Source organism: Anas acuta, chromosome 1 (assembly GCF_963932015.1).
Source record: "Anas acuta chromosome 1, bAnaAcu1.1, whole genome shotgun sequence".
NCBI classification, from domain to species: Eukaryota; Metazoa; Chordata; class Aves; order Anseriformes; family Anatidae; genus Anas; species Anas acuta.
In genome coordinates, this window is record NC_088979.1 from 197310345 (window position 1) to 197337888 (window position 27544).

The window sequence follows — 27544 nt, forward strand, 5'->3', positions numbered from 1 at the left end:
TGAGGAAGGGAGCGTGGCAGGAGGGGATGGTGGGTCTTTATGCTGCTCTGTGCTCATGGCAAGGAAAAGGCAAAAAAAAATCCTTCATCTTATACCACATTATAAAGCAGTCAAAATATGATAGTCCTTCCTACTCTGAACCCTCTGACTAATTCTCAGAGGGACCAGTCTTCTCTGCAGGTAAGCTTGGCTGATTATATTTCTGAAGACCCAAAAAAGGTCTCGATCCTGACATGTTTTGGAGACTACAGCCATGCCAGGAAATGCTGGCAGTCGCTCTCAGTGGGTCACCGTCCACTGTGCTTTGCAGGTCAGCATACGCTTCTAAACACAGCAGAGCACGGAGATACCCAACCCAATTTTAAATAGGTTCATTTGAATGAAAAGCAGGGAAACACAACATCCGGAAAATGAGCACATCTTGAGACACCAGCCCAGCTCCGTGCCATAGTTAGATTGCCCCAGATACGTGAAGCACCTGAGCTAATACATTTTTAGCAATCTCAAGTGTCTTTGCACTCCACTGGAGACCGCAGTCTAGACATATTTACAGAGATGATTGGAGACGTTTAACATATTGTGAAATCATCTTTCCAATTCCTAGTTCAGGCACAATTTAAACAGAATGACTGCTGAGCGTTTGGAAGCTGGAGAGGTTCACGCAGTATTCTCATGATCCAAAATTAATGACAGCCTGCAAGTCACTTCTGTTTTCAGGGAGGAGTAAAGATCAATAGCAGATATTCTCAAGCGGCAGACATTTCCAAATAGATGAAAACAACCGCAAACAAAACATCACGAAGTCAGCAGCAGTGGCAGATGTGTTCCAAAAAAACACATTCTCACCCAGATTCTTCCATATCCACTGTGTCCTAGCTGCCAGCAGGGACCACTGAAGGCTTTGCCAACCTCCAGGAGACAAAAAAAGCTCTCAGAGCTCACACTGCTGTACAGCTGCTCTTTTAAGAGCAGAGACATAGTTGGCTCAGATATATCTTAGGACTACTGGAACCCAATCATACCTTCTAAAGAAAACAGGTCTCCAAAGTTGGAAGTCACCTCATTTGTGGTGATTGTACTGTTGTCCCCAGCTCTGTAGGGTGAAGGACTGAAAGAGAAACTTTAAAGAAGTCCAGGACACTAACAAATGACAGGAGGAGTCCCAGTGTCAGGATGCTCTGGCACAGGGTAGGATCTACAAGATGCAGCAGAATCTGGAGTGTAGAATGGCCAGAAAGACTCATCTCAAAACAGGTGCCAAACTGACGATATTTCTCAATGCTCCTTGGGATGAAAAACACTAGGCCTATGAGAAAACATCCGGATATTTTGCTGTAAAACCGACCAAGTTAGCCAAACCCAGTGTAAGGGTTATTCCCAGGACAGTCTGACAGTGACTGACTGCTGCCGACAGAATCACGTTTTCAGCCTGAAGGATTAGCTGCTCTTAAAGCATGAGGTGAAAGATTAAGAGATGTGAAATCTAAAATGACTTTTCCAATCAAAATATAGCCAGACATCTCCTGAAGCTAGATAATATACCACAGGAAAAAAAAAAAAAAAAAAAAAAAAAAAAAAAGTCAACTATCCAATTGCTTCTCAAAGCAGCTGAACTGCCATGGGACTTAAAAGCAACACTACAAGGAGGAGAGACATCTACTGAAATGAGTTTTCCAGTGAATTTAACAGAATCCCATGTTTTGTATGTAATATCACAGCCAATCTACTGGGCAAAGCTTTTCTCTTGTCTAACAGGGTGCCAGAAATGGAGAAGCTGTTGTTATAAAACAGTTGAATTTCCTCTGGAAATGATTTAAGACCAGGAAGACATGCAAATAAGAGGAGAAGAAACAAGGTAAGTGCACCATTTGTTAAAATCTGTATCAGAAAGCTGGGGATAATGTAATGTTGCTGGACCTTAAACCATTTATCACAAGGTTTGCAAAGAAATAGTGTGCATCAGAAAAAAATGAATTATGCCCACGTACTTCAGAGTATGCCAGAAGTGGTTGTGCATCAGAAGGGAAAACACTATCTGCTCCTTTATGGAGCAGACAGCAAAAAAAGAGGCTTGAAGTACAAGGGAGACTCAACAGAAGGAAAAAAAAAAATAACAGGAGGGAAAATTAATAGGACAAAATATATAAGCAAGTATCTGGAGAGCTTGTAGGCTCTTTATCATCAGAGGTCCCTGGAAACAGCCCAGCAAATATCAGCCACAAATTACAAAGTCACAAGTGTTATAGCCATTTGGGCTAGGGCATGAATTAGGGGATCACCTGAGGTGCTTTCCAGTCCCATAGTTCTGTAATCGAATATACATTCCACATAGATCACACTTTTAAAACCCCAGAAACAAAATGCAAGCACCAGGAGAGACACAGGCAGCTTTTCAGCTGATGCTTGCAGGAAGTCAGAAATCTTTCCATGGTCAACACTGCTATAGGAAACATTTATGTGCCGTATGCTGGAGCATGTGCTGTAATGAAATGAACAATAAACCTTTACAGGAGGAAAGTCAGAAGTGAATAAAAAGTCACCTCTTCTACAGTAGTACTGAAAGGACACGGCCATCATTCTTCCCGTTTGTCAGATACAATGATTCATAGCCCCTGGTAGAAATTACTGAGAAAATAAAGCACTGCTAGGATCTGTAGTGAAAAGAATTGCTAGAGTAAGGAAGTGTGATGGGAAGGAGTATTCAGCTTGGGAAAGCTGCAAATCAGCAAGAGAACAGTTCAAATGTGCTTGTAGAGTGGCAGTTTGCTTATGTCCCCAGATGAAAAAAAGAACAAAAAAAAAACCACCAGTATCAAGTTCTATGAGAACACTCTGAGTTGTTAAAATAAATAAATAAAATACAAAAGCTTCATCATGAAAATAGCACAGGAAGGTAAGACATTTACCATTACTCATGCCTTTAGCTTATTATCAGTTAAATAATGCAGGTGAAGATGGACACCATGCAGAAGTAATTTGGTCACTGCACATCACCATTTTGGCCAGTGCTAGAAATGAGCGTGAGAGCTTCAGAACATTATGGCAGCTCAAGGCAAGCAACCACAACTCTTCAAGAGGTGTTGTGGTAGATTTGGCTTGTCTGTGAATTACCACACAGGGGTACCTGCAGCAGGTATTGATGAGTTTTACAGCTGTGCTGTGAAGACAGTCCCTGCTCCACAGCTCCAAGAGAAGGGGAAGGACTGGAGGGGGATACACAAAAAACCCAGAAGGAAAGGACAACTCAGGGACATTCGGGATGTTGGCGACAGAGCTAGGAAGAACCATATCACCTGCATCTCAAAGCCCTTCCAATGGTTTTGTTGGCGTCAGTGCCACATAGGGTAAATAGCACAGACAGACAGAAACGGTCTGTAAAATGAAAAGTGACATACTGCATTCCTTCCCTTTCACAGGGTCGGGTAGTCCAGAGCACTCCACCGACGGATTTGGGACTGCCACCCTCCATCTGGAGCCACTGCTGTCGCACTCTGTGTACTCGAAGTGGTAATCTGTCTGCAAGCAATTACAAAGAGTTTCAGTTTCATCATAACATTTGCATATTAAGCACATTAATCAAGACCGGGATTAGCAAACTCAGTTATAATTAAACCAGAAAGGAAGTAGCTGCCATGGAACATAGTGTGCAGCACTGTCACTGCTTTGATGATCATTGTGGATCATCACAGAGCAAGCACAAAGCGTGCCCAGAGCTGTGCTGCACAAATGTAAGGCAGAGGGGGTGGGATTTGCAAAAACACTTGAGAGAGGGGACACAAATTCCAACAGAATTTTGTTTCCTAGTCTCTTAGAGCAGGATTGATCCCAAACCTCTGGCCATCAGGGTATCTGACCTACAGACACCTATCCTAACCTATGCTGCCCTAGAAACACGTCCTCTGTGCACACAAGGATTACCTGGGGGACAATCTTTTCCTGTTCCTCCTATGACCTCTTGCAGCAGTGGCATGCCACATAGTGCAGCATGGAGCAGAAGAAAGGGAATTAGATGGATAAAGGTAGGTCCGTGCTAGCTCTGGTATAGACTAGTGCATCCCTGCAAATATTCAGCTGACTCACAAGACTTTAAATTCTTATTTATTTACAGAAAACCAAAGCATACTGAGATTAATATTTCTCCTATTGTTACCATAGTTCTCCAGAGATATTTGGGTGTTAATAAAGTCCTACATAAACATCAATAAAGCCTTTGATATTTAGCATCCAACTGCAAATAATATTCTGATTGCTCTGGAATTAGTATCTTTATTGTTCAATAAAAGTCTTTGTGGCTCAACTTATGGGTTAGAAACCTAACTAACAGCACACTGGAAACAAAAAATAGTTGGCTCAAAAAATAAAGCAAAGCATAAGAAGATAGAATAAAACCTGCAGCCATACGTGAAATATGATACACTGCACTCTGAACACCCTGAATATATTCAATTAAAATTCGCATTTTCCCTTTTTCATCTCATTATACAATCTTCAAGGAACAGAAAAAAAAAAAGTCCTTAATCATCTTGGTACTGAAATCTGCCTATGAGGCAACCAGAATATATATGCAACATATCTGTAATAGATCCATCTCCTAGTTCATATCACATAAGAAAAAAATATCTGTTAAATTAAATATGCAAGCCTGGAGTAAAGCAATGCAAAGGATATTGAAAACCTCTGAACCTGACTCATGTTCAGACCTCTCTTTTTTTTTTTTTCTATTTCATACCAGGTCAACTAAATTACAGAGAGCAGTCTGGTGTCAACAGTCCAGGTTGCTCTCAGAGCCACCCTCTGAAAGTGCACTTTGGGGATGTCTCCCCAGCATGCAACCCCTTTGCAGCCAAGAAGGAGCTCTCAGAAGTGATGCAGGTAGCAAGGATGTACAGCACAGTGCAAAAACATCCCCTCTAATGGCATCTGAATGTGAGTATATCACCTGAGGGTCAAAGCTCAGGATGGCAGCTAAAATTATGTAGAAAAAAATGTTTTTTTGCTCTCCTGACAAATTCAGACAGAAGAATCAGGTCTCAATCTCTCCCCTACTTCCATGGACATCTCTCCAGTTTACCAGGTGAGATTTCCAGGGGAAACGTACCCAAAACCTGTCCTTCCCTGTGACCACCCCTGTGTGTAAGTCTTAAGACTCACAAGGGAAGTTATGCAGCACAGCCTTGCTCTTAAACAAACTCTTTCCATTGTCTTTGCCTCTACTGTGTGTAGAAGAGATAGATTTTTATTTTTTTTAACTTGTTTTCTAGCTGACTATCAACTCAACTTTATGTCTGTTAACCACTCCATGGATTTTGCCATTTTTCTGGTATTGGACTGTAATGAAAACTATGCAAATGGATTTTTGCCCATGGTCACACATGCACACCTCTGAAACCTCTGCCAGCCACCATCACCACCACCTTCTCCCCAGTACTATTGTTTTATTATATCATGGAGCTCCTCTGCAGTCATGGGCAAGACAGCAGCTCCCAACTTCAGCTGCTCCACTAGCCAGCTTCAAACTAAGCAGCTTGGCTACTTTGAGCAGGTGAATACACCTATAAGATGTTCAGGTTCAGCTAAATGATCAAGCATTTTGACCTGCTTCAGCACCCATGGTGACACCATCCTGGGCACCCAAAGTAGCTCAGATACATCCCTACAAGCTGAAAGCATGCCTTGGCTGCAGCAGGCACATCCTCAAAGCCAATGTGACGTAGGTGAGCGCTGGAAATCTCCCACTAACACTGGCTTACGGAGCTCAGGGTTCCTAATCTGCCTCAGCAATCGGAGCTTCCAAATATAGCAAGTTGATAGAGGAGGCCTCTCAGCATCATGGGGCACTACAGCTCCTTTGCATCTCACTGAAAAGCACAGTTTCACTCCACTGGGATTTCTTCTCCTCCCTGATTGAGAAATTTCTTTACCCACCAGTTCTCTGAAATGAATTTCACAGCATATCTGCTCCAGATGTTATCTGCTGCCAGCTATTTCTCTGATTTTGCTTTCAACATTTTTTTTCCCCACTATCATCCATATATATAGTATCTTTAAATTTGGCCATGGGCCTGTTTAATTTTAACAAGTCTGACTGCTTTATTACTTTTCTGGGCTTGGCCTTAATGATCTAAACATGTCCCTCCCCCAGTTCAGCTGTTATTTCCTATTATATTTCCTACTTTATTACTTTATTGCTCAAAATTCCTGGGATTTAGCAAAACCAGTTTGAGTTTCAGGCCTAAAGTGTACATTTGCATAGGAAAATGTCTCTCAGAACTGACAAACAACGTCCCATATGGGGTTAAAAAAAAAAAAAAAAGATAATTTTCTAAATGGAAAATTGACACTCTTCCAAGAAGCTGCTCAGAATCAATGTGTAGTCCTCAGCATTAAATTTCAAATGAAAGGTTAACGGTAACCTGAAAAAGGCCTCCAAAAATAGACAAGAACATTTGTTTTACTCTGTGCTGTATTTTGCCTCATTGTTCTTGGAAAATTAGTGAAATCACGCTTAGACTTGTATGAAAAGCTATCAGAAAAAAACACTCTGATGTACATATTCTCCCTTTGAAGGACATTGCATCCCAAAAAAATGCCCTTGTACATGCACATGACATCAAAGGGATGGTGAACTGGTCACAGCTCTGCCAGAGGGAGAAAAAAGAGAAGAATTGGTCCAGCATGCTCTGTTCATAAAGCATCAATACCAGATCAATGGTCGGGCCTGCCACCCTCACATGCTTCCCATGCAAAAGTCCTGCAGCCAGGGCACCCACGGCTCCTGCCCTGCAGGCACAGCTCCATGGCCCTGCTCTGGCCACCTGCCCCACTGGTGTATTGGGTTTACACGGCAGGGTTTGGGTAGCTGCTGGTGTACCATGGTTGAGCAGATCTCCACGCTGCAGCCCATGGAGGAGCCCCCGGTGGAGCAGGTGGATGTGGCCTGGAGGAGGCTGCGGCCCATGGAGAGCCCCCGCAGGAGCAGGCCCTGGGCTGCAGCTGCAACCCGTGGAGAGGAGCCCATGCAGGAGCAGGGGGTCTGAGGGGAGCTGCTGCCCGTGGGGGACCCGTGCTGGAGCAGTTTGCTCCTGGGGGATAGACCCCGTGGAACGGAGCCATATTGGAGCAGCTCTTGAAGAGAGCAGCTCTGGGCAGCTCCCACAGGATCAGTTCGGGAAGGACGGCATCCCTTGGGAGAGACCCCACAGGGAGCAGGGGCAGAGAGGGACCGTGAAGGAGCAGCGGAGATGAAGCGTCGGGGACTGACCACAGCCCCCATTTCCCCTGCACCACTTGGAGGGAGGAGGTGGAAGAGGGTGGTTGGGGGAAGGTGGTTTTGTTTGCTTTTAGTTTCTCACTGCTCTAGCCTGTTAGTCATAGGCAATAAATTAGTTCAGTCTCCCTACGGTGAGTTTGTTTTGCCTGTGACGGTAATTGTTGAGTGATCTCCCTGTCTTTATCTCAACCCTTGAGCCTTTTCCATCGTTTATTCTCCCCCTTTCTCTCTGAGGAAAGGGAGTAAGAGGGGGAACAGTTGTGGTGGAGCTCAGCTGCACAGCTGGGTGAAACCACCACTGACCTGGTGCACATGGTGCTCCGTGTCTCCAGCTCAGGCCTCTCTGTGTGAGCTACTCACCTCACGGTCCTTTACAACAGCTGACAGACACAGGCATTGCTACCTCCTCTCTTCAAAAAGTAAAGGCCTATTTCAGGGTCTCTCTGAAACTCTGCAAGTATCATTTTCCTCTACTTTAACTGAAGAGCTTTCTCCCGAAGAAACCCCTGTAGAACTGAGCTTTCTCCGTGACAAGGAGAAACAGCCACATCAATACATTCCTGTTCTTCTGCAACAATTTTCTAATTCTCTCTTTTTAACTAGATGGGAGATGCCCTGAAGCTTTTCCCACTTAATCAAAACTGAAGGGCAGAGAGGGCACAAACCCTTACAACCGGCTCCTGATGCACTGAACATTTGATCCAGGTAGGAACAATGGATGAAGACCAGGAGCAATAAACATTTACCTTCTCTGTTATGAAATATAATAGCAAGCGTGTCTTTGAAATTTAATATCTTGATCCACTCATGTTGTTTTCCAACCACAGACATCAAAAAAAAAAAAAAAAAAAAAAAAGCAGCTTCTACCATACCTGCCACAATATTACTAAACAATAGTTGTCAGATCTGTCACTTATTCCTTCCCTGAACTTGCACTGCTTGTTCCACTGATACTTTTGCTTAACCAGATTAACTGCACACAATGCTATTAAAAGATACTGTTTGCCAAAAGGAGCACCTGTAATCTTTACAGACCCATGTGCTACCTATATTTATACATGTATGTACAATTGGGATTAGCCCTTTCTAAAAATAAAAAATAAAAAAAAGCAACATCACACAAATAAAAACCTCTTTAAGGAAAGAATGAATTCAGGAGGAGATAAGAAGGGAGTCCAACCCCATCGAGTGCTCTTGTTATCTCCCCAGACTAATCACAGTGGAGACGAGACAACACTTTCACTTTCCTTGTACTCCAGGACATGATATCCCAAGGGATACAGAAACATGTCTCTCTCTCTGCCTGCTGAGTTGGAGCAGATACCGTGGCTGTGCTTCCCCACATCTGGCCTCCATAATGTTAACACATTCGGGGACCAAGCACTCAACACTTTGAGACTACTCCAGTATTTCAAGGGCTGCCCATCAGTCACTTCTCCTAATCCAGGCTTTGAAAGAGGAGATACAACTTCCCATTTCTCATTAGTTTGGGGCATCCAGCACATCCTCCTTTTTTACTGCACTCTTTATTTCTAATTATATCCTCTGGCATCAAAGAATATTCCTGCCCCCCTCCCGTGCTTCTATCATCCCGAGGCCACCAGTGAGCAGCACACCATCCATCAGCAGGGCTCTGCCTCACCTCTCCTTCTGAGTTAATGCCCAGCTCTAAGCTGCTCCTGAATGTATAAACATTCCTCCTTAATTTCCTCTGACATTACTTATATTAGTGCGTTTTAGCTAAAATCTTGAGCTAGGCTTTTAATTATTACCAACTTTATTCCTAAATCCCCAAATTCCTGAAGTCATTTCTGTGTATTCTTGTCACACTTCTCTTTCTGGACTCCCAATTTATTTGTGGCTTTCTTGGCAGTGAGAAACCCAGCCCTAATTGCATTACTTAGAACCCCACAAGGCAGCTGCAGATATTCAGACTTTCTGAAAATCAGCTTATTTGCATCTTGAGCCTAATTCAAACACCAGGTTTCAACCACCAGAAGCACAGGTTGAAACGCTGCCAAAGCCATCTGCAAAGTAACGATTAACTGAAGAGGTTTACTGAATGAAAGCCAAAATTCAGCAAAAATATATCATCAATATTTGTGAGGAATCAGAATAAATTACATTTTAGGTGAGTTTGTGTGTAACTTGTTTAAACATAATTTCCAGGATTCTTATACAAAATCATTATAACAAATGGCCAATGATCAGAGTGAGCTGCAGCGGGCAGACCTTTGAAGAATGGTAGGGTTCAGGGAGCTGTGAGCAGCTCCATCAGCAGAGGGAAGACAAAGACAACCCTTGTCAATGTTTAGAAACAAACAGCTGATATAAAAGTGTTTGGATGAATATTGTGTCCCAGCTGAAATGAGAAAGGTCCTGAGCTCTCTCATGAACTAGGTCAAAGGACTTGCCTTGCCCTTGGCCAGCTGCGCCATGGGATGATGCCACCAGAGAGAGGAGGTACTTCCAGTGCATCTCAGATGTCTGGCATCTAGCAGGGCACACACTGTACTTGTTTCTCCCTCCAGAGCTGGAGGAGCTAGCTAGCCTAGCTTACACATGGATATTTCATCCAAGCATCTGAGGTTAGGTCAGACAAGTCTTTCCCTCTGTACCTCTGTGCTCAGCTGTGACATGCTGGGCTGTCATTTCAGTTCTCAATGAAGCAGTGCAGCCTCTGACCAGCCCCTTATTCTACCCCGTAACTGAGCTTCCTAGAAATGCTTACCACAGAAGTAATGCGATATTACTTTTGCAGAGCTTCAAAGCAAGAGATAGCAGGGCTAGAAGTGTATTTCCAAAGCCATTTAGTCCATCTCCTTGTCCCCATACACAAGCCATTCCTGACATAAGCTTGCCTAACTTGACAGAGAACCTCCAGTGATGGATGTTAATTAACTTCCCAGAGTAAAGCTCACAGCTACCACATAGATAAAACGATGCTAATGCACCTGGGCCATTTATCAGGCAGCTAATGAAACAGTTATCATCATCAAGGGCATTGAGCACAAGAGCTAGAAGCAAGATATCGGGGCAAAGGGCTTATTTACTGAAATATATATGTATTTATTACTTTTTACAGCCCAAGAGGCAGCCAGTACCATGGGCTGTTATTAATGGATTATTTACTGAATTTATTGATGGCTTATTTACTGAAATATATATATTTACTTATTACTTTTTACAGCTCAAAAGGCAGGCAGTACCATTTCAACACTTAAACACACCCAGAGAGTATGGCTGACACCAAAGGCTGACCATGCCCCTCCAAGAAACTTCATTTACTACCCCATGCAGATGGTTTGTTAAGGACAGTGCAGTCCCATATAACACAGCATCACCAGGACAGAACTTCATGGATGGATTTTGAGCAACATTTCCTCATGGCCTTCAGCCACCTTCACTCTCACAGAAACCAGTGGAGGTTTCACCAGCCTCAGCATGCAACAGGCAGGGTCAGACACCATCATCTTTCAGCAGAGATGTTGTGCTCTTCACTCTGACATTTCTTCAGCCTTTGCCAAATCCCTTTCAGCAGCAGTCCAGTAACGAGTAGGAGTTTTATTATCATTATCTCATTTATCCTTTCAGTGGCCATTTGCAGGCTGAAAAGGTCAGGCCAGCCAGCAGTCCTTTGATTGAAAAATTTATTTTCTTTTTAAACACAACTTCACAAGCAAGCTGTGTGCAGCACCAGCCCAGCCATCTTTGAAAACGTCTGGGATTATTTGTTTTTGCAACCCAGAGAGACAAGTAATTCGTAGTAAAACAGTGACTCTTTCATCCAGGACCTCATCTGTTGCCCAGTTAAGTCAATAAAAGATATCCATTGACTTCAAAGGACAACGGGATGAGCCACAGTCGATCAGCTCAAGTACTCGTCACCCTAAGTATCAAATAGCAGGTGATGGGCATTGCCATCTTTGCAAGTAAAACTCAAGAAAAAGCACACCTCTTGCTTTTTAATAATGGGATAATTTTAAGATTATCCCATTGCATTTCACAGGAGGTGATACCAAATGCAGAATTCTACAGGTCAGTGCAAAATGGCCCTGGAAAAGGTTATTTTTGGCCAGACAAGCTCTGTGGAGGCTTCTTCAGTGAGAGTTTAATAACAGTAATGGCAACAGAGCAGTTTGCCTCCCCCAGTCCAGGTTTCTCCTCCTCCCTTGTGCCATGTGCTTAGAAGAACCCAATCCATCAGAAAGTCATTCTTTTTCACCAATTCTCACTCAGAACAACTCCCTCAACCCATTCATCACATGGTTGCATGAGTGCTACTGCAAGCACAGAGCAGAAAGTGGCAATGGGTGGCAAAGGTGGAAAGATGAAAAGAGAAAGAGCAGCAGAGGAAATATCTCCCAGACACACAACTGTGTGTCATCTGTGACTCCTTTATTCCTCCCGACATGAAACCTCATTTCCTCACACCTCATGTGTGGGAGGTGGCTGCCCTGCCACCTGGTCCTGCACATGACTGCAGATCTTATTCCTCAAGAAGCAAAACACCCTGGTCCCAGCCACAGGGAAAGAAATTTCAAAAGCCACAGAGCAGTTTAATGAATATGGAAATTAAAACAGTCTCTAAATTTACACATCCCCACAGCCACTCAACAGAATTTCCAAATGCATACTCTGGATCATAGCAGCAAAACCTTACAAATCTTCATCAGAAAGAGATTTGTTAATGCCAATCAGGCCATAAAAATAATGTGTTAAAGAATAAACTCATATTTCAACTGCATCTTTGGTGAAAGACTCACTCCTGTTTTTATCCCTCCTTCTTTACATAGAGTAACTCCCAGGAAAACCTTCATCAAGAAACTCAAACGTGATATATGAGTTTGTAAGGCATTGTAAAGCTTAAAATGCTTGTTTCCTAATGGAGAAAGTAAGAGTTAAGCCCTCCCACCCTGTTCCAATTCCTGCCTATATCTTGGATCATTCAGTAGTGCAGGAGTGAGGGCTGTAGATACGTCTCAGATAAAGCAGGTGAGATGAAAGTAGTAAATGACACCTTCAATGAATGGTAGGAAAACTAAGACTTGGCAAGCAGGCAGATTAAGGCCCTTTTACAATGCATAGGTAGGCTAATTTAGACCAGAGGCATTGCTCCTCCTCTTTGATCAACTGCTGGCTTGCTGTGGGGTTCAGAGAAGTTCCCTTACCCACCTGCCCCACAAGTACAATCTCACTTTGCACATCTGGAGATGGCACACTTCTCTGCAGATATTCTGGGGAGTCAGACCATATTTTTGAGTGCCTTACCTAATGTCAAATTATGAATTAAGTCAGGAGTGGCTGACTTATGAATTAAGTCAGGAGGAGCTGAGTCGTTAAACAGATAATCCTCCTTATTCTACCAGGTAATAGCAAAAATGCAACACTTCTAAATTAACTAATATAATGCCGCAGTATTTCATCCACTGTCTGCATAGCTTCAGAAGAACAAAAGGCTTGGAGCATTTATTTTCTTTACATTTTAGGCTCTATAATATGCCAGTTTCAGGAGCCTTGAATAGGACACCTCTGTCAAATTAGAGCTTGTGAAAGCAGCAGGTTAATATCCTGTCCCTGTTGCTCTGACAGGTGATGCCATGTATGAGAGCTGCCAAACACCCACCAAAAAGAGGACATAAATTGTCAAACAGAATAGCACAGAAAGCAGCAGAAGCATCCCCCTCTGTTTCTCCACCAACACATCTCTGTCATCGTCTAACACAAGAAGCCACCTCTGTAGGCTGAAGGGATATTCCCTGCAGCTGGTCACTTTTGGGCTCCCTACGTGTTTATGAGGAAAGGCTGAGAGACCTGGGTCTGTTCAGCCTGGAGAAGAGAAGACTGAGAGGGGATCTTACCAATGGTTACAAATACCTGAGGTGTGGGAGACAGAGGGATTTGGCCAACCTCTTTTCAGTGCTCTGTGGGGACAGGGCAAGGGGCGATGGCCACAAAACGGAGCCCAGGAAGTTTGGCATCAACACGTGAAAGAACTTCTTCACAGTGAGGGTGACGGAGCACTGGGACAGGCTGCCCAGGGAGGTTGTGGGGTCTCCTTCTCTGGAGATATTCAAGGCCCGTCTGGACGCCTACCTGGGCAGCCTGCTGTAGGGAACCTGTTTTGGCAGGGGGGTTGGACCCAATGATCTCTTGAGGTCCTTTCCAACCCCTGCAAATCTGTGATTCTGTGTCCTACAACATCACCAAACTTTTCAGCTGGAAGCTAACCACCTCAAGGGTGACACAACTTTTTCGGGTCACGAATAAATTTAAACGATGGCGTGAAACTGCCTGGCATGTTTCCAGCAGCAAGGGGAGAAGAGGAAAGAGAAACGCATTCGATACTCAGAGCTTCCGCTGGGAGGAAAATCTGCTAGACATGATCAATTAATTCGGTGTAATAAAGAGCGCTGTAACCTGCTATCGATCATTTTTGTCCTAAGCTTTGCATCAGATGGATTTCTAATATATGCATGTGCCAGGGGACTGGAAGGAATACTACTCCGTGAGTCTTTTAATTGGCTTTTTTAACTGTAAACCATCAGATTATTTTGTTAACAAGCCGGGGACGTGTTAATGATCCGATGGCATCAAATTTAGGGCTGTTGTTTAGGTAGGGCCTCCAAGGTGCACTAAATGCAAACAGATAAATAAACAGACACCTTTAACTAGTGTGTGGGCACGCACACACACTGATGTGCATTTTCATACACACACAAACTCACACGAGGGTGATTCTGCCACCATCCAGCTCACAGACTCCAGCTCTCCTGTGCTGACAAAGCTGGGCAGATCTCCTGTCTCCAGCAGAGCTACACTGATTTACGCCAGCAGAGACTCAAGATTCTTGTTTATCTCTTCATGGGAAGACAAAAGGTCATTAAAGATACCGCGGAGGTCTCAGGTGAAGCACACTGCTGCTCCGTAGGACTCCCCAAACACACAGCTACAACTGCAGCTTTTTGTCTCTGCTTTCAAACCCTTCCAGCAACGCCAGCTAATTAGGTGCTGCAGAATTAACTTTCATCTTCCACCTGTGTGCTGATAACTAATTGCATTCAGAAAGCAATTCCAAGCACGCCAGTAAATCCCACCATGGACTAGCATCAGGAAACCCTTTAGCAGACAGACGGGATGGGATTGTTCCCACGAGGACACAGTCAGCAAGGATGGAAGAGCATGGACCTGACATATTTCCCTGTCTTGGAATTAAAAATAAATAAAGAAAGAAAGCTACTTTAAAGCAGAAATTGCTTCTTCCATGATGCTACAGCTTGATCCAGTTGGGGCCATGGGCGCACATACTATGGGGTCCCAGTGTGGTTCCTCGAGGTCTGTGGCATAGGCATGTCAAGGCAATGCCCACAGTGCTCTGGAGAAGGGCTGTAGTGAAATTCTGCCTTCTTGGCTTGTTCACATGCACTGAAAGCCCACGGCAAAGTCCATGGATGGATTCCCTCCCAGGCTGTGACAAACCCATTTCCCTTATTCCCTCCTTCCCCAGATGCTTCTGGGCTGTGTTACATATCACTGAAGAGCTGGGGCCTGGGAGGAATATTAACATTAAATATAAATATAGGCACTACAACCAAAGCCATCTGTTCTTTTCTCTTGATTACAAATCTTTTCTCCTCATCCTGCACTACACCAGCCTCGCACTTCCCTCCTGCAGCCTCTGCTAGGGCTGTCTCTGCAGCATCCCAACAAATACGAACATCTTTCATAAATGGGAACACAAACCTGATGACTCCAATTACCTCTGCCCAGGGGTTGGGATCAGCCTGATGAGGGATTACCAACAGCAAGGAAATAGGTTTTTGTGCCCGTAAGGTCTGCAGGGTTGGATGTGGAGCACCCTGATGGATGTGGAGGGGGAAACGCATCGCCCCGCAATGCAACCACCCGCTCACAGCGCTCAGTGCTCCGGTCTGTGCTTAACCTCAGCCTTTTGGTGAGATAAAAGGCATGCTTCAGGCATGTGCTGCTCTGAATTTGGGTGGTTGCCAGCAGAAGGACGCCTTAACCTGGCCCGAGAAAAGTGCAGGACATTGGGGATCTGAAAGGGATGTAGGTGCCCGAGAACCACAGGACAGGAACGTAACTCGGACAGAGCAGAAAGGGATTAGACCTGCATGGCAAACTGGGAGCCAAGGAAGCAAGGAGAAACCAAAGGCTCTTCCCCTTCCTTTAAAGATGGTGACCTAAAACTCCAGCTCAAACAGCTGCAGTAATACTTCCCTGCATAATCATTTTTCCCCCCTTTCATTATTTCTCTTTTGTATTCCCACACAAAACTCCCAGGGGAGAAGGTCACAAAAGATTTGGACAGTTTTCAGCAAGCAGAGCAGGACGAGCGATTTCACAAGTACTTCCCTGGGCTGCTGACAACTTTTTTCCCTCCCTCTCCACCTTCGAGACACCGATGGTTTTCCAGCCTTGTGTCCTTGCCAAGGAGACCCAGGTCACCCCCCTGCAGGTGCCAGCCCTCCCACCTTGTCCCTTGCTGCCACCCCCTATGCAGGGGGGCCGAGCTGCTGGGACCTGCCCCAGGCAGGAACAATAGCGCAGGAAAACTGCTCAGTTCCTCTCCACGTAGCACGGAGGAAGAGAGCCGAAATGCAGCCCTCAGAAAACAAAAGTTCAATCAGTCAAGGTTTTAAATAGAAACAAGCCTGTGCCGACTGCTGCAACGGAGTGCAGGAGAAGCTGCACGGGTCTGACTGCATGCGGAGCTAAAGCAGGTACATTTTTATTCCTGGGGCTGCAGAATTTGCATCCAATTCCTTTTAAATTTATCATGTGTGTTCCCTGAATAAGGAAGTAAATATGCATTATTATTCTAAATCATTAAACTCCTTGCTTTATAAGGATTTGCAAGGTTGAAGGCTCAGTCTTGCAGCACTGTTCCAGGCCACCAGTGATGGATCCTCAGACTCGACCTCTTCACATTGTCCTGTGGGACAGACGGGGAAAGAGCTGCAGGGCCAGCACCTCAATGCTAAAATACACAGAAATCAACCCAAAAAGTACCAGAGGCAGAATTCAAAGCAAGGCTAAAACCACAAGGAAAGAGCAAACCTACCCCTCTCCCCATAACCAGAGCATCACCTCAGGGCACAATGTAAGACTGAAATATATGTTTGAGTCAGTCTCCATCAAGCAAAGGTTTTGTGAGCGTGCTTGAAGTTAAGCAGGTGAGCTCCTGACCAACACACTGCACACAGGTTCATGTTCCCCCACCCTGTTGCAAATCCCTGTCCTAAGCAGTGTCCAGCTGCAGGGGCTCCTCTTCCCACCCTAACTTGAAAAAGTGGCATTCTGAAGTGGTGGCCATGCCATGCCCAAATATTCACTCATTTGAATGAGTGAGAACAGTTTTGACATCAATACCTGCTCTTTATCACTCTTCTCAGCTTCTAGGTCTGAGATGCTAAATGAAAAATTATGAAAAATCTTATAATTCAATGATTAGTGTGCATCTGCTTATGATACAGAATGTGAAGGCACACTTTGGGACATCTGCTGTATTTATCCTCATAGCACCTTCCTGGGGAAGAGGAGTGTTGTTATCCCCAGTTTAATGCCACACAGGGACTCAGGCCCAGGACTTGTAGGATCAGATTCACAAAAGTTATTTAAAAGCCTTGCTCCTTAGCCAGGCACCACTTGTCACTACAGCTGGGCTCCCAACCAGCTCTGAGGGCTGCCCCAAGTGCTGGGATGAGGTGACACATGGGAAAATTGAATACAGGTCTCCTGAGGGTCTAAAGGCTGGATTAATCTCCTCCTTAAGACCATCCTAAATCTTCAGTGTGGAAGAGAGAGGCTTCCACAGCAGGAGGAAACCTCATGGAGCAGCCCCTGCTACAGCAATCCCAAGCAGCTCCTTAGCAAAGCTCCACAAAGGATCAAGCCAGGAGCACTTGGCCCCATTTCTGCAGCTCTGCAAAGCTTTCCTGATCATCCATCTGTCATCTCGCCAAGGGAACTTCATCACAAGGGGCATGTGCTTCTCCAGACAATTCAGCAGATAGCACATGGGTTTCCACACCATCTTCTCACCATCCATCAGAGGGTGCTTTGCAAGCATTGGAGTATTAAGCAGGATTCAATGGTCAAGGACAGGTAGGAATGAAGCAGTGTTATACGGGCATCACATGTTTGTAAGTTGGCAACCACATACATTCTTAACTGGCTCTGAAAATCAGAATTAAGCACAGGTATAATATGCTCATTTCCATTTTTTTCCACAAACTACCAATTTCAAGAGTATCAGATCCACCCTGATTTGGGAGTCTGAAAGTCTGTAGATTTCATTTAAAGGAGTCCAAATGGCTCCTTTCACAGCCCAGGGTGAGAGCTAGGGTCTCCTGGGGATAGCACATCACCTCAGACGGGTCTCTGCCATCTGAGGTTCCTTAGGGTGAAACCACTCTGGATGCCAAAGTCATTCACTATGAAGACTAGAAGGAAAGAGGGAGTGAGAAAAGAGGTTGTGGTTTTTGTTTGGTTGGGTTGTTTTAGTTGAAAAGCAAAGAATGGTATTTCAGATATATCATTTCAACAGGAGATGGCTTATTTTCCTGCTAAAAGCATTCTTATTGAAATGGATGAGAAAACATTTCTTTTAATGTGTGCTGCCCAACGTAGAGATAACCCCAACTGAGGGCTTTCAGGGATATTCCACGGAAGGAGCAGCTCAAGCCTTGCCAGGTCACACAGAGCCACCTTCCACATGCCTTTCTTTGTGCAATGTGGTGGGTTTTTTTGTGCAACTTTGTCCTACCTGAGCACAACTTGTCAAACATCAAACACCTGCCTGCCCAGTGCTTGGTGTGCCCTGCCATAACTCAATGCTCATAATAAGTCACCAAAATTAGTCTGATCATGTCTACTGCAGCAAATCAATACACAAGTACATGCCATTAGGCATGGAGATAAATAATAATAAGTCCAAAATAATTATAAATCCACTATTTGGATGGCCAAGTATTTTTATGGAGTCAAAGAACCACAGAATCATTTAGGGTGGAACTGACCTTCAAGATCATTGAATCCAACCATCAGCTTCACCTACCGAGTCCCATCACTAAACCATGTCCCTAAGCACCACATCCACACATCTCATAAATACCTCCAGGGATGGGGACTCCACCAGTTCCCTGGGCAGCCCATTCCAGTGCTTGACCACCCTCTCCGTGAAGAAATTCTTCCTAATATCCAACCTAAACCTCCCCTGATGCAACTTGAGACTCTTTTTGAGCTGTGGGTTTTTGTTGTTGTTGTCATCATTGTTTTTTGTTTTGTTTTGTTTGTACAAATACATAAGTATGGGGGCAAAAGAGCAGAAGTCCCACGCCAGCAGGTTACTTCAAAGGGAGTGAGGTCGCTTCCCTTTTCAAAGCAGTATTTCCCCTCTCCTGCATTGTTGTTTCGCACGAGAGACACTCAAGCAAAGCAAAGTGCTACAGCCAAGTTTCATATCCCAGGAAAACTGTTGTTTCTGATGGAAAACACTAGCTAGCAGTGAACTACAGCTGCTCTGTCAGGAGCCATTACGATGACGGATTACGAGCACAGGCCATCTGCCTGAGATTGGGGCTTTGCTTTTTTTTTTTTTCCCCTTTCACTGTGTGATGCTGCGGCAAATTACAATGAAATTAAAGGCAGGAACAGCCTATCCCTTTGAGGCTGAGCTGCCCTGGGAGCACAGCCATCCCCACCCACAGGACAGGCAGCTGGAAATAAAAAAGCGACTTGACCTGCTGCTCTACGGACAATGATTCAGCGCAACACAACCCGTGCTCGACACGTTCTCAATAAAAACACGTAAACGCTGCCAAACAGAAAGGCAGGCTAAATCAATAGCCATGATCTGCACCAAATTAATTCCAAATCCCTTTCGCTGTTCACATACATTACAGTGATTCACAGAGACAGCCTCAAAGAAAGAAACATCTCTGCATTATTACACAGCAAAACGCTAGGTGCTGGGAGTCATTGCAGGCAGAAAGATGATGGCATCACCCATTAATTGGCCCTCGTGGATAATAATGCACGTGAGGATTGGCATTGCACTCACATGATGTGCGTGTTTTTAAGGAATAAAAAGCAATGTGATTGATGCTACCTGGTGAAAATTAAATTTCGGTTTTGTTATTTTTCTTTAACTCCTGCAGGTATACGCCACTCGAATCATATACTAATTGATGTTAGGTGATAGCAGATAGAAGCAGAAAGCAGGCTTTTGGAGTGCTTCCTCACTCATGGGAAACTCAGCACAATGTCCTACTTTTGAGTCAATGTGGAGAAACCCACAGCCCACAAGGCATAGCCGAGTGCCCAGCTGAATCACAGAATCACCTAGGCTGGAAAAGACCTTGATCATCAACCTGACCTACTGAGTCCCATCACTAAACCATGGTCCTAAGCATCCCATCCACATGTCTATGAAATGCCTCCAGGGATGGAGACTCCACCACTTCCCTGGGCAGCCTGTTCCAATGCTTGACCATTCTCTCCATGAAGAAATTCTTCCCAATATCCAACCTAAACCTCCCCTGGTGCAACCTGAGACCATTTCCTCACATCCTATCACTTGAGAAGAAAGACCAATACCCTCCTCGCTGCAACGTCCTTTTAGGTAGCTGTAGATATTTAGGATATGCCCATTCCCAGATGCTTCACGTGCGTGGGTCCTGTAGTTGTAATAGGGCTCCCAAAGGGCAAAACCATCTGAAGACAGCCCACATGGTGCAGAAGGTGAATTCACAGCTGTTTGGCAACCAAGAAGAAAGCAATGCACCTGGGAAAAGCAGACAAAACTCATACATTGGGAGTTGTGTATTGGTGTAGGGGTAGGACAGTGTAAAGGCTTGGAGGGGAAGGTGAATTGGGAGGCTGTATATACAGCTGAAGGGGAAGAAGTTTGGGGTCACAAAGAGGACTGCAGGGCTGTACAGGCTCTCTAGGGAAAGCTGGCACATCTGCTCCCCAACTGGGATGCTTGCCTTGTAATTGCTTGTGTCTGGAGCTTGTGGTTTTAATACAGCCCTAACTGGGTGGCTCAGGGAGGAAAATGTCTGCTCTAATTGGAAAATCTGAAAAGTACAAAGGTTCTCTCGTACTTGCATGCAAGCCAAATTTGTCCTTTTACCTAACAGAATCCCACATATAATTCTTACTGTTACAAATGGTCTCATTATTCAATATTGCAGTTCACAGAACCATAATCCTTTCATCCCGAGGAAAAAAAAAAAAAAAAAAAAGTGCTCTTTATAAGTGTGTTCAGTCACATTTAACTAGCCTCCCCCTGAAGACCCAACGAGCCCGAGTGGAAATGAATGTGAGCCCAAACAGCTAAAAAAAATAATTTTTATGAGAAGAAATTTGGGCAGTGAAGAGGGAGAGCTACAGATTTATTGGTATATCAAGCCCCACTAAAAGCCAGAGGATTTGCAATAGTTCTTAGCCCCTGATGCTCAGGCCAGGTGGCAGTTGCAGAAGGATGGGGCAGGTGGGTCGGTGCTCCCTGTTTTAAAAAAAAAATCAATTTTCCAGCAATTAATTTCATTTCCCAAAGTGAAGACTAAATGAAGGCTGTTATGATACATAAGGAAAAGACCAAAGACAGTGGATTTGGAGGCCTCAGCAGCTCTGGGGGCCTCGTATCTGGGTGAATAATGTACCTTTCTCTGCAGAAGGCCGCGAGTTTCTAAAGAAAACTCTCCTGGATTTAGACCACGCTTTCCTGAATAGCCAGACATGTGAGAGAGAAAGACTTGTCTTAGGAAGGATTAACTCCTCAGGCCAAACAAGCTTTACCACATGACTAAGGATTCTCTGAAGATTTATGCAGCCAGGAAAGGAAAAAGAAGAATAAAATAAATAAATAAATAAAAGAGGCTTTTGCAGGCCAGTAGGCACCGTGGCTGAATTAGGTCTGCCTAATGCTCGGCTAAAATCTGTAGCCTCAGCCTCAGGCACTCGTTTTCTGTTAAATAGATTATATTCAGCACAAACACGGCACATTAGTAAGCTTAATGCTAAGAGGCTACAGATGAAAAGGCAGAAAATAAACTGTTCTGGGAAGAGGAGCCAGGGGAAAGCTATAGGAAAAACAACTGGTTGTAAAGTCAAGAGGGGAAGCACTTTGTGTGTACCAGGGCCAGTGACCACCCCTCAGGGAATATCTCCATCCTCAGAAAATACACCCAGGTTACACAGACCCACTTCTGTTCTCCTACAAGGTGGGGGGCACGGGGACGGGCTGAGGAGGTGCAACACTGCCGAGATGCTCCAGAGCAGGGCATGGTTCTTCTCCAGGAGGACCTCATCTGGAGCTAGACCCTGGCAGAAGCTCTGGCTCAGGAAGGTGTTCATGGACAGGAACCAACAGGGAGTTTCTGGGTGATAATTGCTGCTTGGAAAAAAGAAAAATTGCTGCTTGCATTGGTTCGCTGAGATACTTTGTGGAAAATGACCACATTTTGGTAAACTTCTCCAACTGAACCATTTTAGAAAATCAACATTGTCCCCATGTCCTCCTTAGTCATTTAATATATAGATTATTCAGTTTTTCACTCATATTTGTAGAGAATATTTTAAAGTCTGAGTAGATAAACTTTTAACATCTAATATTTTCCAAATTTTTCACTTTTTAGTTCAAAAATGAAACTCTGCATCTGTAATGAACTAGACTGTGCTTCTTCTGAGCTTTTAATGCTTTCGCTGAGCAGGGCAACAGCTGTCTCTAGAGAAGTTCAGCTCTTAACATCCAAATCCACTAAGTCAGTAACTGTACTTCAACCAATGCATTCAGGGTGAAACCTTATAATACACCAAACTCTCTGGATTTCCATGGTGTAAAAGAGAGCTTCACTCCTTAAAAGATGGAGGTCCAAAAAGTCACCTGGGATTCGATCCACCATCCTTCCTGCCAGTGGGAATTCGGCGCTTCTATAAATTAGCATGAAAAAAAAAGCAATATTTCATAATCTCTCAAAAAGTGGTCTGCAAAACCTGTGCTATCTGTACCTCAAGCGGCCGCAAGAGTCCTTTGCTTTGCTGGAGAAGCAGCTCATGCTTTGCTATTTTCTGTCTGACTGCATTTGCCACATTGGTGTTTTTGGAGTCGTAAAGAAGCCAAAGTGAGCAGAGCAAAGCTGACAGCACTATCCCTTTTCTGTGAGCGTGCACATCCAGTGTGGATGCTGCCTGAGAGAAATTAAGTGGGAGAAGGAACATTTTTTTCTTAAAAGGAGAGCTCTCTACACAACAGTAAATATTTTAAAAGTAGATGTGAGGACAAACCACCCAGCCCAGATTTCAGCTTTTGGGCATTTGAGAGAGAGCTGGAGTCAGAGAAAAACAGAGCAACCTGCACGAAGAATTGACAGTCAGCCTGCTGACGGGGAAATGGGTAATTAAAGCTGCCTGTATCCATCACTTTGGTGCTCTGTATCCCAGCAACCCGGAGCAGAGATGAAGGTTACAGCATCACAGCGTTGGAGGGGTTCGGACATGCTGTGCCCATTTTCTATGTGCCAGGGGAGGTTTAGGTTGGATATTAGGAAGAATTTCTTCACGGAGAGGGCGGTCAAGCATTGGAACAGGCTGCCCAGGAAGGTGGTGGGGTCCCCATCCCTGGAGGTATTTAAGAGACGTGTGGACATGATGCTTAGTGACATGGCTTAATGATGGCACTCAGTAGGTCACGCTGGTGGTTGGACATGATGTTCTCGAAGGTCAGCTCCAACCTAAATGATGCTATGATTCACTCACACAGCAGTGTCATTCCTTACAAGTCCCCTGGTTGGCATATATAGCCATTAATGTCAACACCAGCTTATGTGACCATACGGGGACCAAGATGTAGCCACCAGGATCATCAGCTGTAAAATTATGATAGGTTGGCAAAGGTTGTCCAAGCATTTATAGCAACCCCTAACACCAACAGCATCAGGGAGCTGGCATCTGGTGCAAAAAGGAAAGAGACAGATCTGCTGCAACTCTGTGAAGCTGAGCATATCCTGCTCCTCCCGAGTGTTTGTGGTACCTCTGGTCATCGTGTTTAAACCCACAGAGAGGGGTCTAGCAGGTACTAATGGTAGCAAGCAGCATATTCAACATCATATGTGCTGTTACTGCCAGCGTGCAGGACTGACCTTCCCTTGTGCTCTGGTCATGTTGAGCAATGTCTCTGCCACCACATCTTTCTGCTCAGCTATGCCTACCATGGGGTCTTCCATGGTCCCCCCTGGATCAGGGACATGGCTAGTGTATCATAACAAAGTGGAGAAAGGGCACTGCTAGGAATGTAAGCCAAGAAATCAGAAGTCATGCCATGTCACAGCCTCCCTTCCTTCCCAAAACATACAGAAACCTTCCTCCCAGGGAAACACAAAGACTTTGTGTTTGTGGCACTAGTAAGAGAAAAGGCACCAGTGGGACCCATACCTCCCCACCTCACCCTCGTGAGAAGAAAATCTTCTGGGGCAGGAACCACCTCCAAGGGGCATCACACAATCAACGCAAGAGGGGTGAAGAGGTGGAGAAGCAGCTCCGTCCTCAGTCAGAGCTCCTAAAACACCCTGGTGAAAAGGTTTAATAGCGACATAATCTTCAGTGATTTCACAGCGTCTTTATGCTATGCAAATTACAGAAAATGTCAGGTCTGTCATCCAACCTAATTCCTATGTCTAGCTGGGAATACACAGCATGAGCAGACCCATAAGGAAAGGCTGAAGAAGAGGTTTATTACAGCTTCGAACTGCTCATACATCCTCATAATTTTAATGTATTTTACTCCTAGAGCATCTCATGGCACTGCTGCAAAGCCAGCTATAAAAAGAGCAGCGCTGTTTTTCCACTGTGCAGAAGCTATGACACAGCTACAGAAACAAGAGCACAGGCTGTACGTGAGAGATAGAGGGCAGGGAGGACACGGAGCAGTCCCAGCAACCCCTGAAATCAGTGGAAAAACTCTCTTCAAAACACTTTGAATCTACCCTCCTTCTGTATAAGTTGAGGGTTATTTGCATTCCAGATTTTTATTTTTTTTTTTTTTTTTAACAATTAAAACCTAAAAATGTTTGCTTCAGAGCTTGGAATCATCCTCAAGTTCAGCTGAGGAGAGCTTTCTCCTATCAGCTTCAATGCTTTCCAGGATTGCCACACTGCAGCTTGTAAATATCTATGAATTTCCAGGCTCTTGGTCCAACTTGGCTTCACTTGTGGTTTCTTATCAGTTTCCTGTTAGTAGTAAGAGTTTCCTTCCTTGGATTTCCCTAACGTGATTTTTTTTAATTCCTAAATATGATTCCATGCACAAATGATAATTCTGCTAATTTAGTTTGACTTTATTTAAGCTTTGTATAATTTGAAGAGAGAGAAAATTATAAAACCAATATAATTACCAACTTGCTGCATGTCAGACTTGAGATCTTATTTAGACTGGTCAAAGCATTCTCCAAAACAAGGATCAATTGTTTACTGAGATCAGGGGTATCTATAGATAACACGCTTGCACATTAAAATCTACAAACCTCTAAGAAAGCGAGAAGAGCTTCCAATACATTGCATAGCTTGTGTACAAATGCAAAGGTTTCATTACAAAGCTAGAACCAACTTTTCCTTTAAATCTTTAGAATTACCACCACGTTATCCTTGCAGCAGAACAGAATTCGGTTGCCAATATTTTTCTTTCTCTATCTTTGTTGCCTGTTTTCTTGTTCTTTAAACAAATGGCTTGCTCTATTTTGATAGCTCCTATCTGCAGAAACAGTCTGTGAAATGACCCCTGGTGCATTTACATCAAACCTCACAAAGCGAAATCTCTGCTCCAAAGAACAAGCGGTGAGAAATGTTCAGTGCAAACCACAAGCATTTCTACAATTCTCTTGATTAAAAGAAATTTCTTTGGTCCAAAGTCACCCTGTTACATTTTTACTGTATCTACAACTTATTACGGTGCTTTTTTTCCCCAGAACATGCATTCTTCAAAGAAAACTACTGTCAGTCAAACTCCATAGCAAAATGCAATTTAATTTACACTGTGGAAGTCAATGGAGTTTCTTTACAATTTGATCCCATGGCACAGTTTAAAGAAAAGAGGGGGGAAAATCCAGGCATAGGCTTATGAGCAGCCGAAACCTTCCACAGCTTCCCTCAGGACTGATTCTCAAGGTTAATTGGTCTGTTATGTACAGAGGACTCGCAGAGGAGCTGGCTTTTTATCTCTGCAAAGTTCAGTTCATAAAATCATCTCTCAACCCAGCTATGCTATAGTAGGGGAGAAGGCAGAAACCGGTAGACAAAGGAGCTAACAGAAGGATTATAAGGAGAAGGAAGAAATAAGAACAAAGATTCAGGCCAAAGGCAAGGTCCTCACTGCTGAGGAGGAGGGAAGAGGTAGCTTTAACTGTAAGAAATACATTATAAAGGAGAAATATATTATATTATGTTCCACATTCGCAGAGTAAACTAGACACAGCTAACATTGCAGCATGGTTATGCAAAACCAAAAGGACAGCTGACATTTCTGGTTGGCCTCATCGCACGCTGCTGAATTTTACATTGATCTGTTTTTCCTCCAACAGGATTTTTTTTTTATGATTTCTTTAAGCTTTTCTTGCTGTTTCTAGGCTGTGGACAAAGGCCGCAGGAAGAACAAATCTGCCTACAAGACACAGCACCCTCACAGGAGCTCGAGTTTGTTCCCCTGATGAATGTAATGATCCAGACACCTAAGCACCTCCTTTAATTGGCTCTTCATCTTCGCTGTTGTGAGAGGCAGACTCATTAAAGCCTTCATGGCTTCAGCCCCTGGCAGGAGCTGTGTGTCAGGAGGGGACAAAGCTTTCAGCCTTGGGGCTGCCTTAGCTGCCACCAGAGCTGGACCAAAGTGGGCACGTCATCCCTGAACCCCATGGCACCTATAGGTGCTCTGATAAAGTGACATGAAACAGACTTTAAAGCAGCATCAAGTTTGTTACAATATTTACACCTGCATTGGCAAAGGTCTTCAAAAGAGAGCAGTTCTACCAGCACTGCCCCTGATGACACTTGGGTTGGATTTAGAAAGTCAAGATCAGTTACAACTTATTTAAGTTCACCTTGAATTTAAATTTAATTCTTGAATTGAGTATGAATTAAATTTGAATTTGAATTGATTTTTTCCCTAAGTCATTTATTTACACCCTTCATCGCTGGTATCTTTTATTATTTCTTCGGGAAAAGCCACCAGGAGAAAGACCAGAACTTTCTGTCCCCAAATTGATCTCTTTCACTGTGCTACATGACAGATTTAGCCTACTGCGCTGCCAGTTTGTATCCTTGGATCTCTTTGAACTTTCCTTATTTCCAGGTTTCTGCTTTCCACTGAAATGGTCTTTTGGATTATTTTTGCTACAGATACTTGAATTATTAATTGGAAGTCATTTTTTCTGGTTAATATAATGGTTGCTTCCCTAAGAAGTCATTAGAAAGTCATTTTTTATTATTGTTTGATATCAGACAGCATGCAGGAACCAAGGCATTTCGGGAGCATTCTCACTTGCAGTTATTCAGTACAGCACTCCAGCATGTATCTGAATTTCATAGGATCCCAGAATGGTTTGGGTTGGAAGGGACCTCAAAGCCCCCCCAGTGCCACCCCCTGCCATGGGCAGGGACACCTCCCAGCAGCCCAGGCTGCCCAAAGCCCCATCCAGCCTGGCCTTGGGCACTGCCAGGGATGGGGCAGCCACAGCTCCTCTGGGCAGCCTGGGACAGGGCCTCACCACCCTCAGAGTGAAGAATTTCTTCCTAAAATCTAATCCAAAGATATATTTCCACCCATTTAGACCAAAAATATACATTATTCTTCCAGTAGCCAGCCCAGCCTGTGAACTAAGCATCTGCCTGTAGCGTCTGATAGATCAGGGGCCAGGATTTGTATGTACACTTGTCACTAGCCCTGGTACATGTTGGATTGAATGCCAATCAAATGCCAATCAATTCAATCAATTCCTGACAATCAAATATCTCCACGCCAGGAATTATCCCTTTTTCCTCTGTTTTGTACATTTACTGGTTCAGTACCATCTACAAAGTTTCTCAGGATAGCTGAAACTTCCTCTTACCAAAGGCAACATGAAATAGAAATGCTTTTTTGCTCCATGCTCCAGTTGCCCTGCTATGAATCTCTGTCTGGATGTGTCACTGCTTTGTTTACAGCTCCTTGGCCACTTATCCATCTACGCGATAGCATCCAAAACACAGGCTCCATTT

General features: G+C 44.2%; 1 protein-coding gene across 1 annotated transcript in view; it reads right to left on the reverse strand.

Moving 5' to 3' along the window:
* The window catches only part of ELAPOR2 (endosome-lysosome associated apoptosis and autophagy regulator family member 2), a 100577-nt gene that overhangs the window by 46536 nt on the left and 26497 nt on the right, over positions 1-27544 (reverse strand). Inside the window, exon 2 of the mRNA XM_068669972.1 lies at positions 3396-3516. Coding sequence (XP_068526073.1) covers positions 3396-3516 — 121 coding nt within the window. The remainder of the gene's footprint in view (positions 1-3395; positions 3517-27544) is intronic.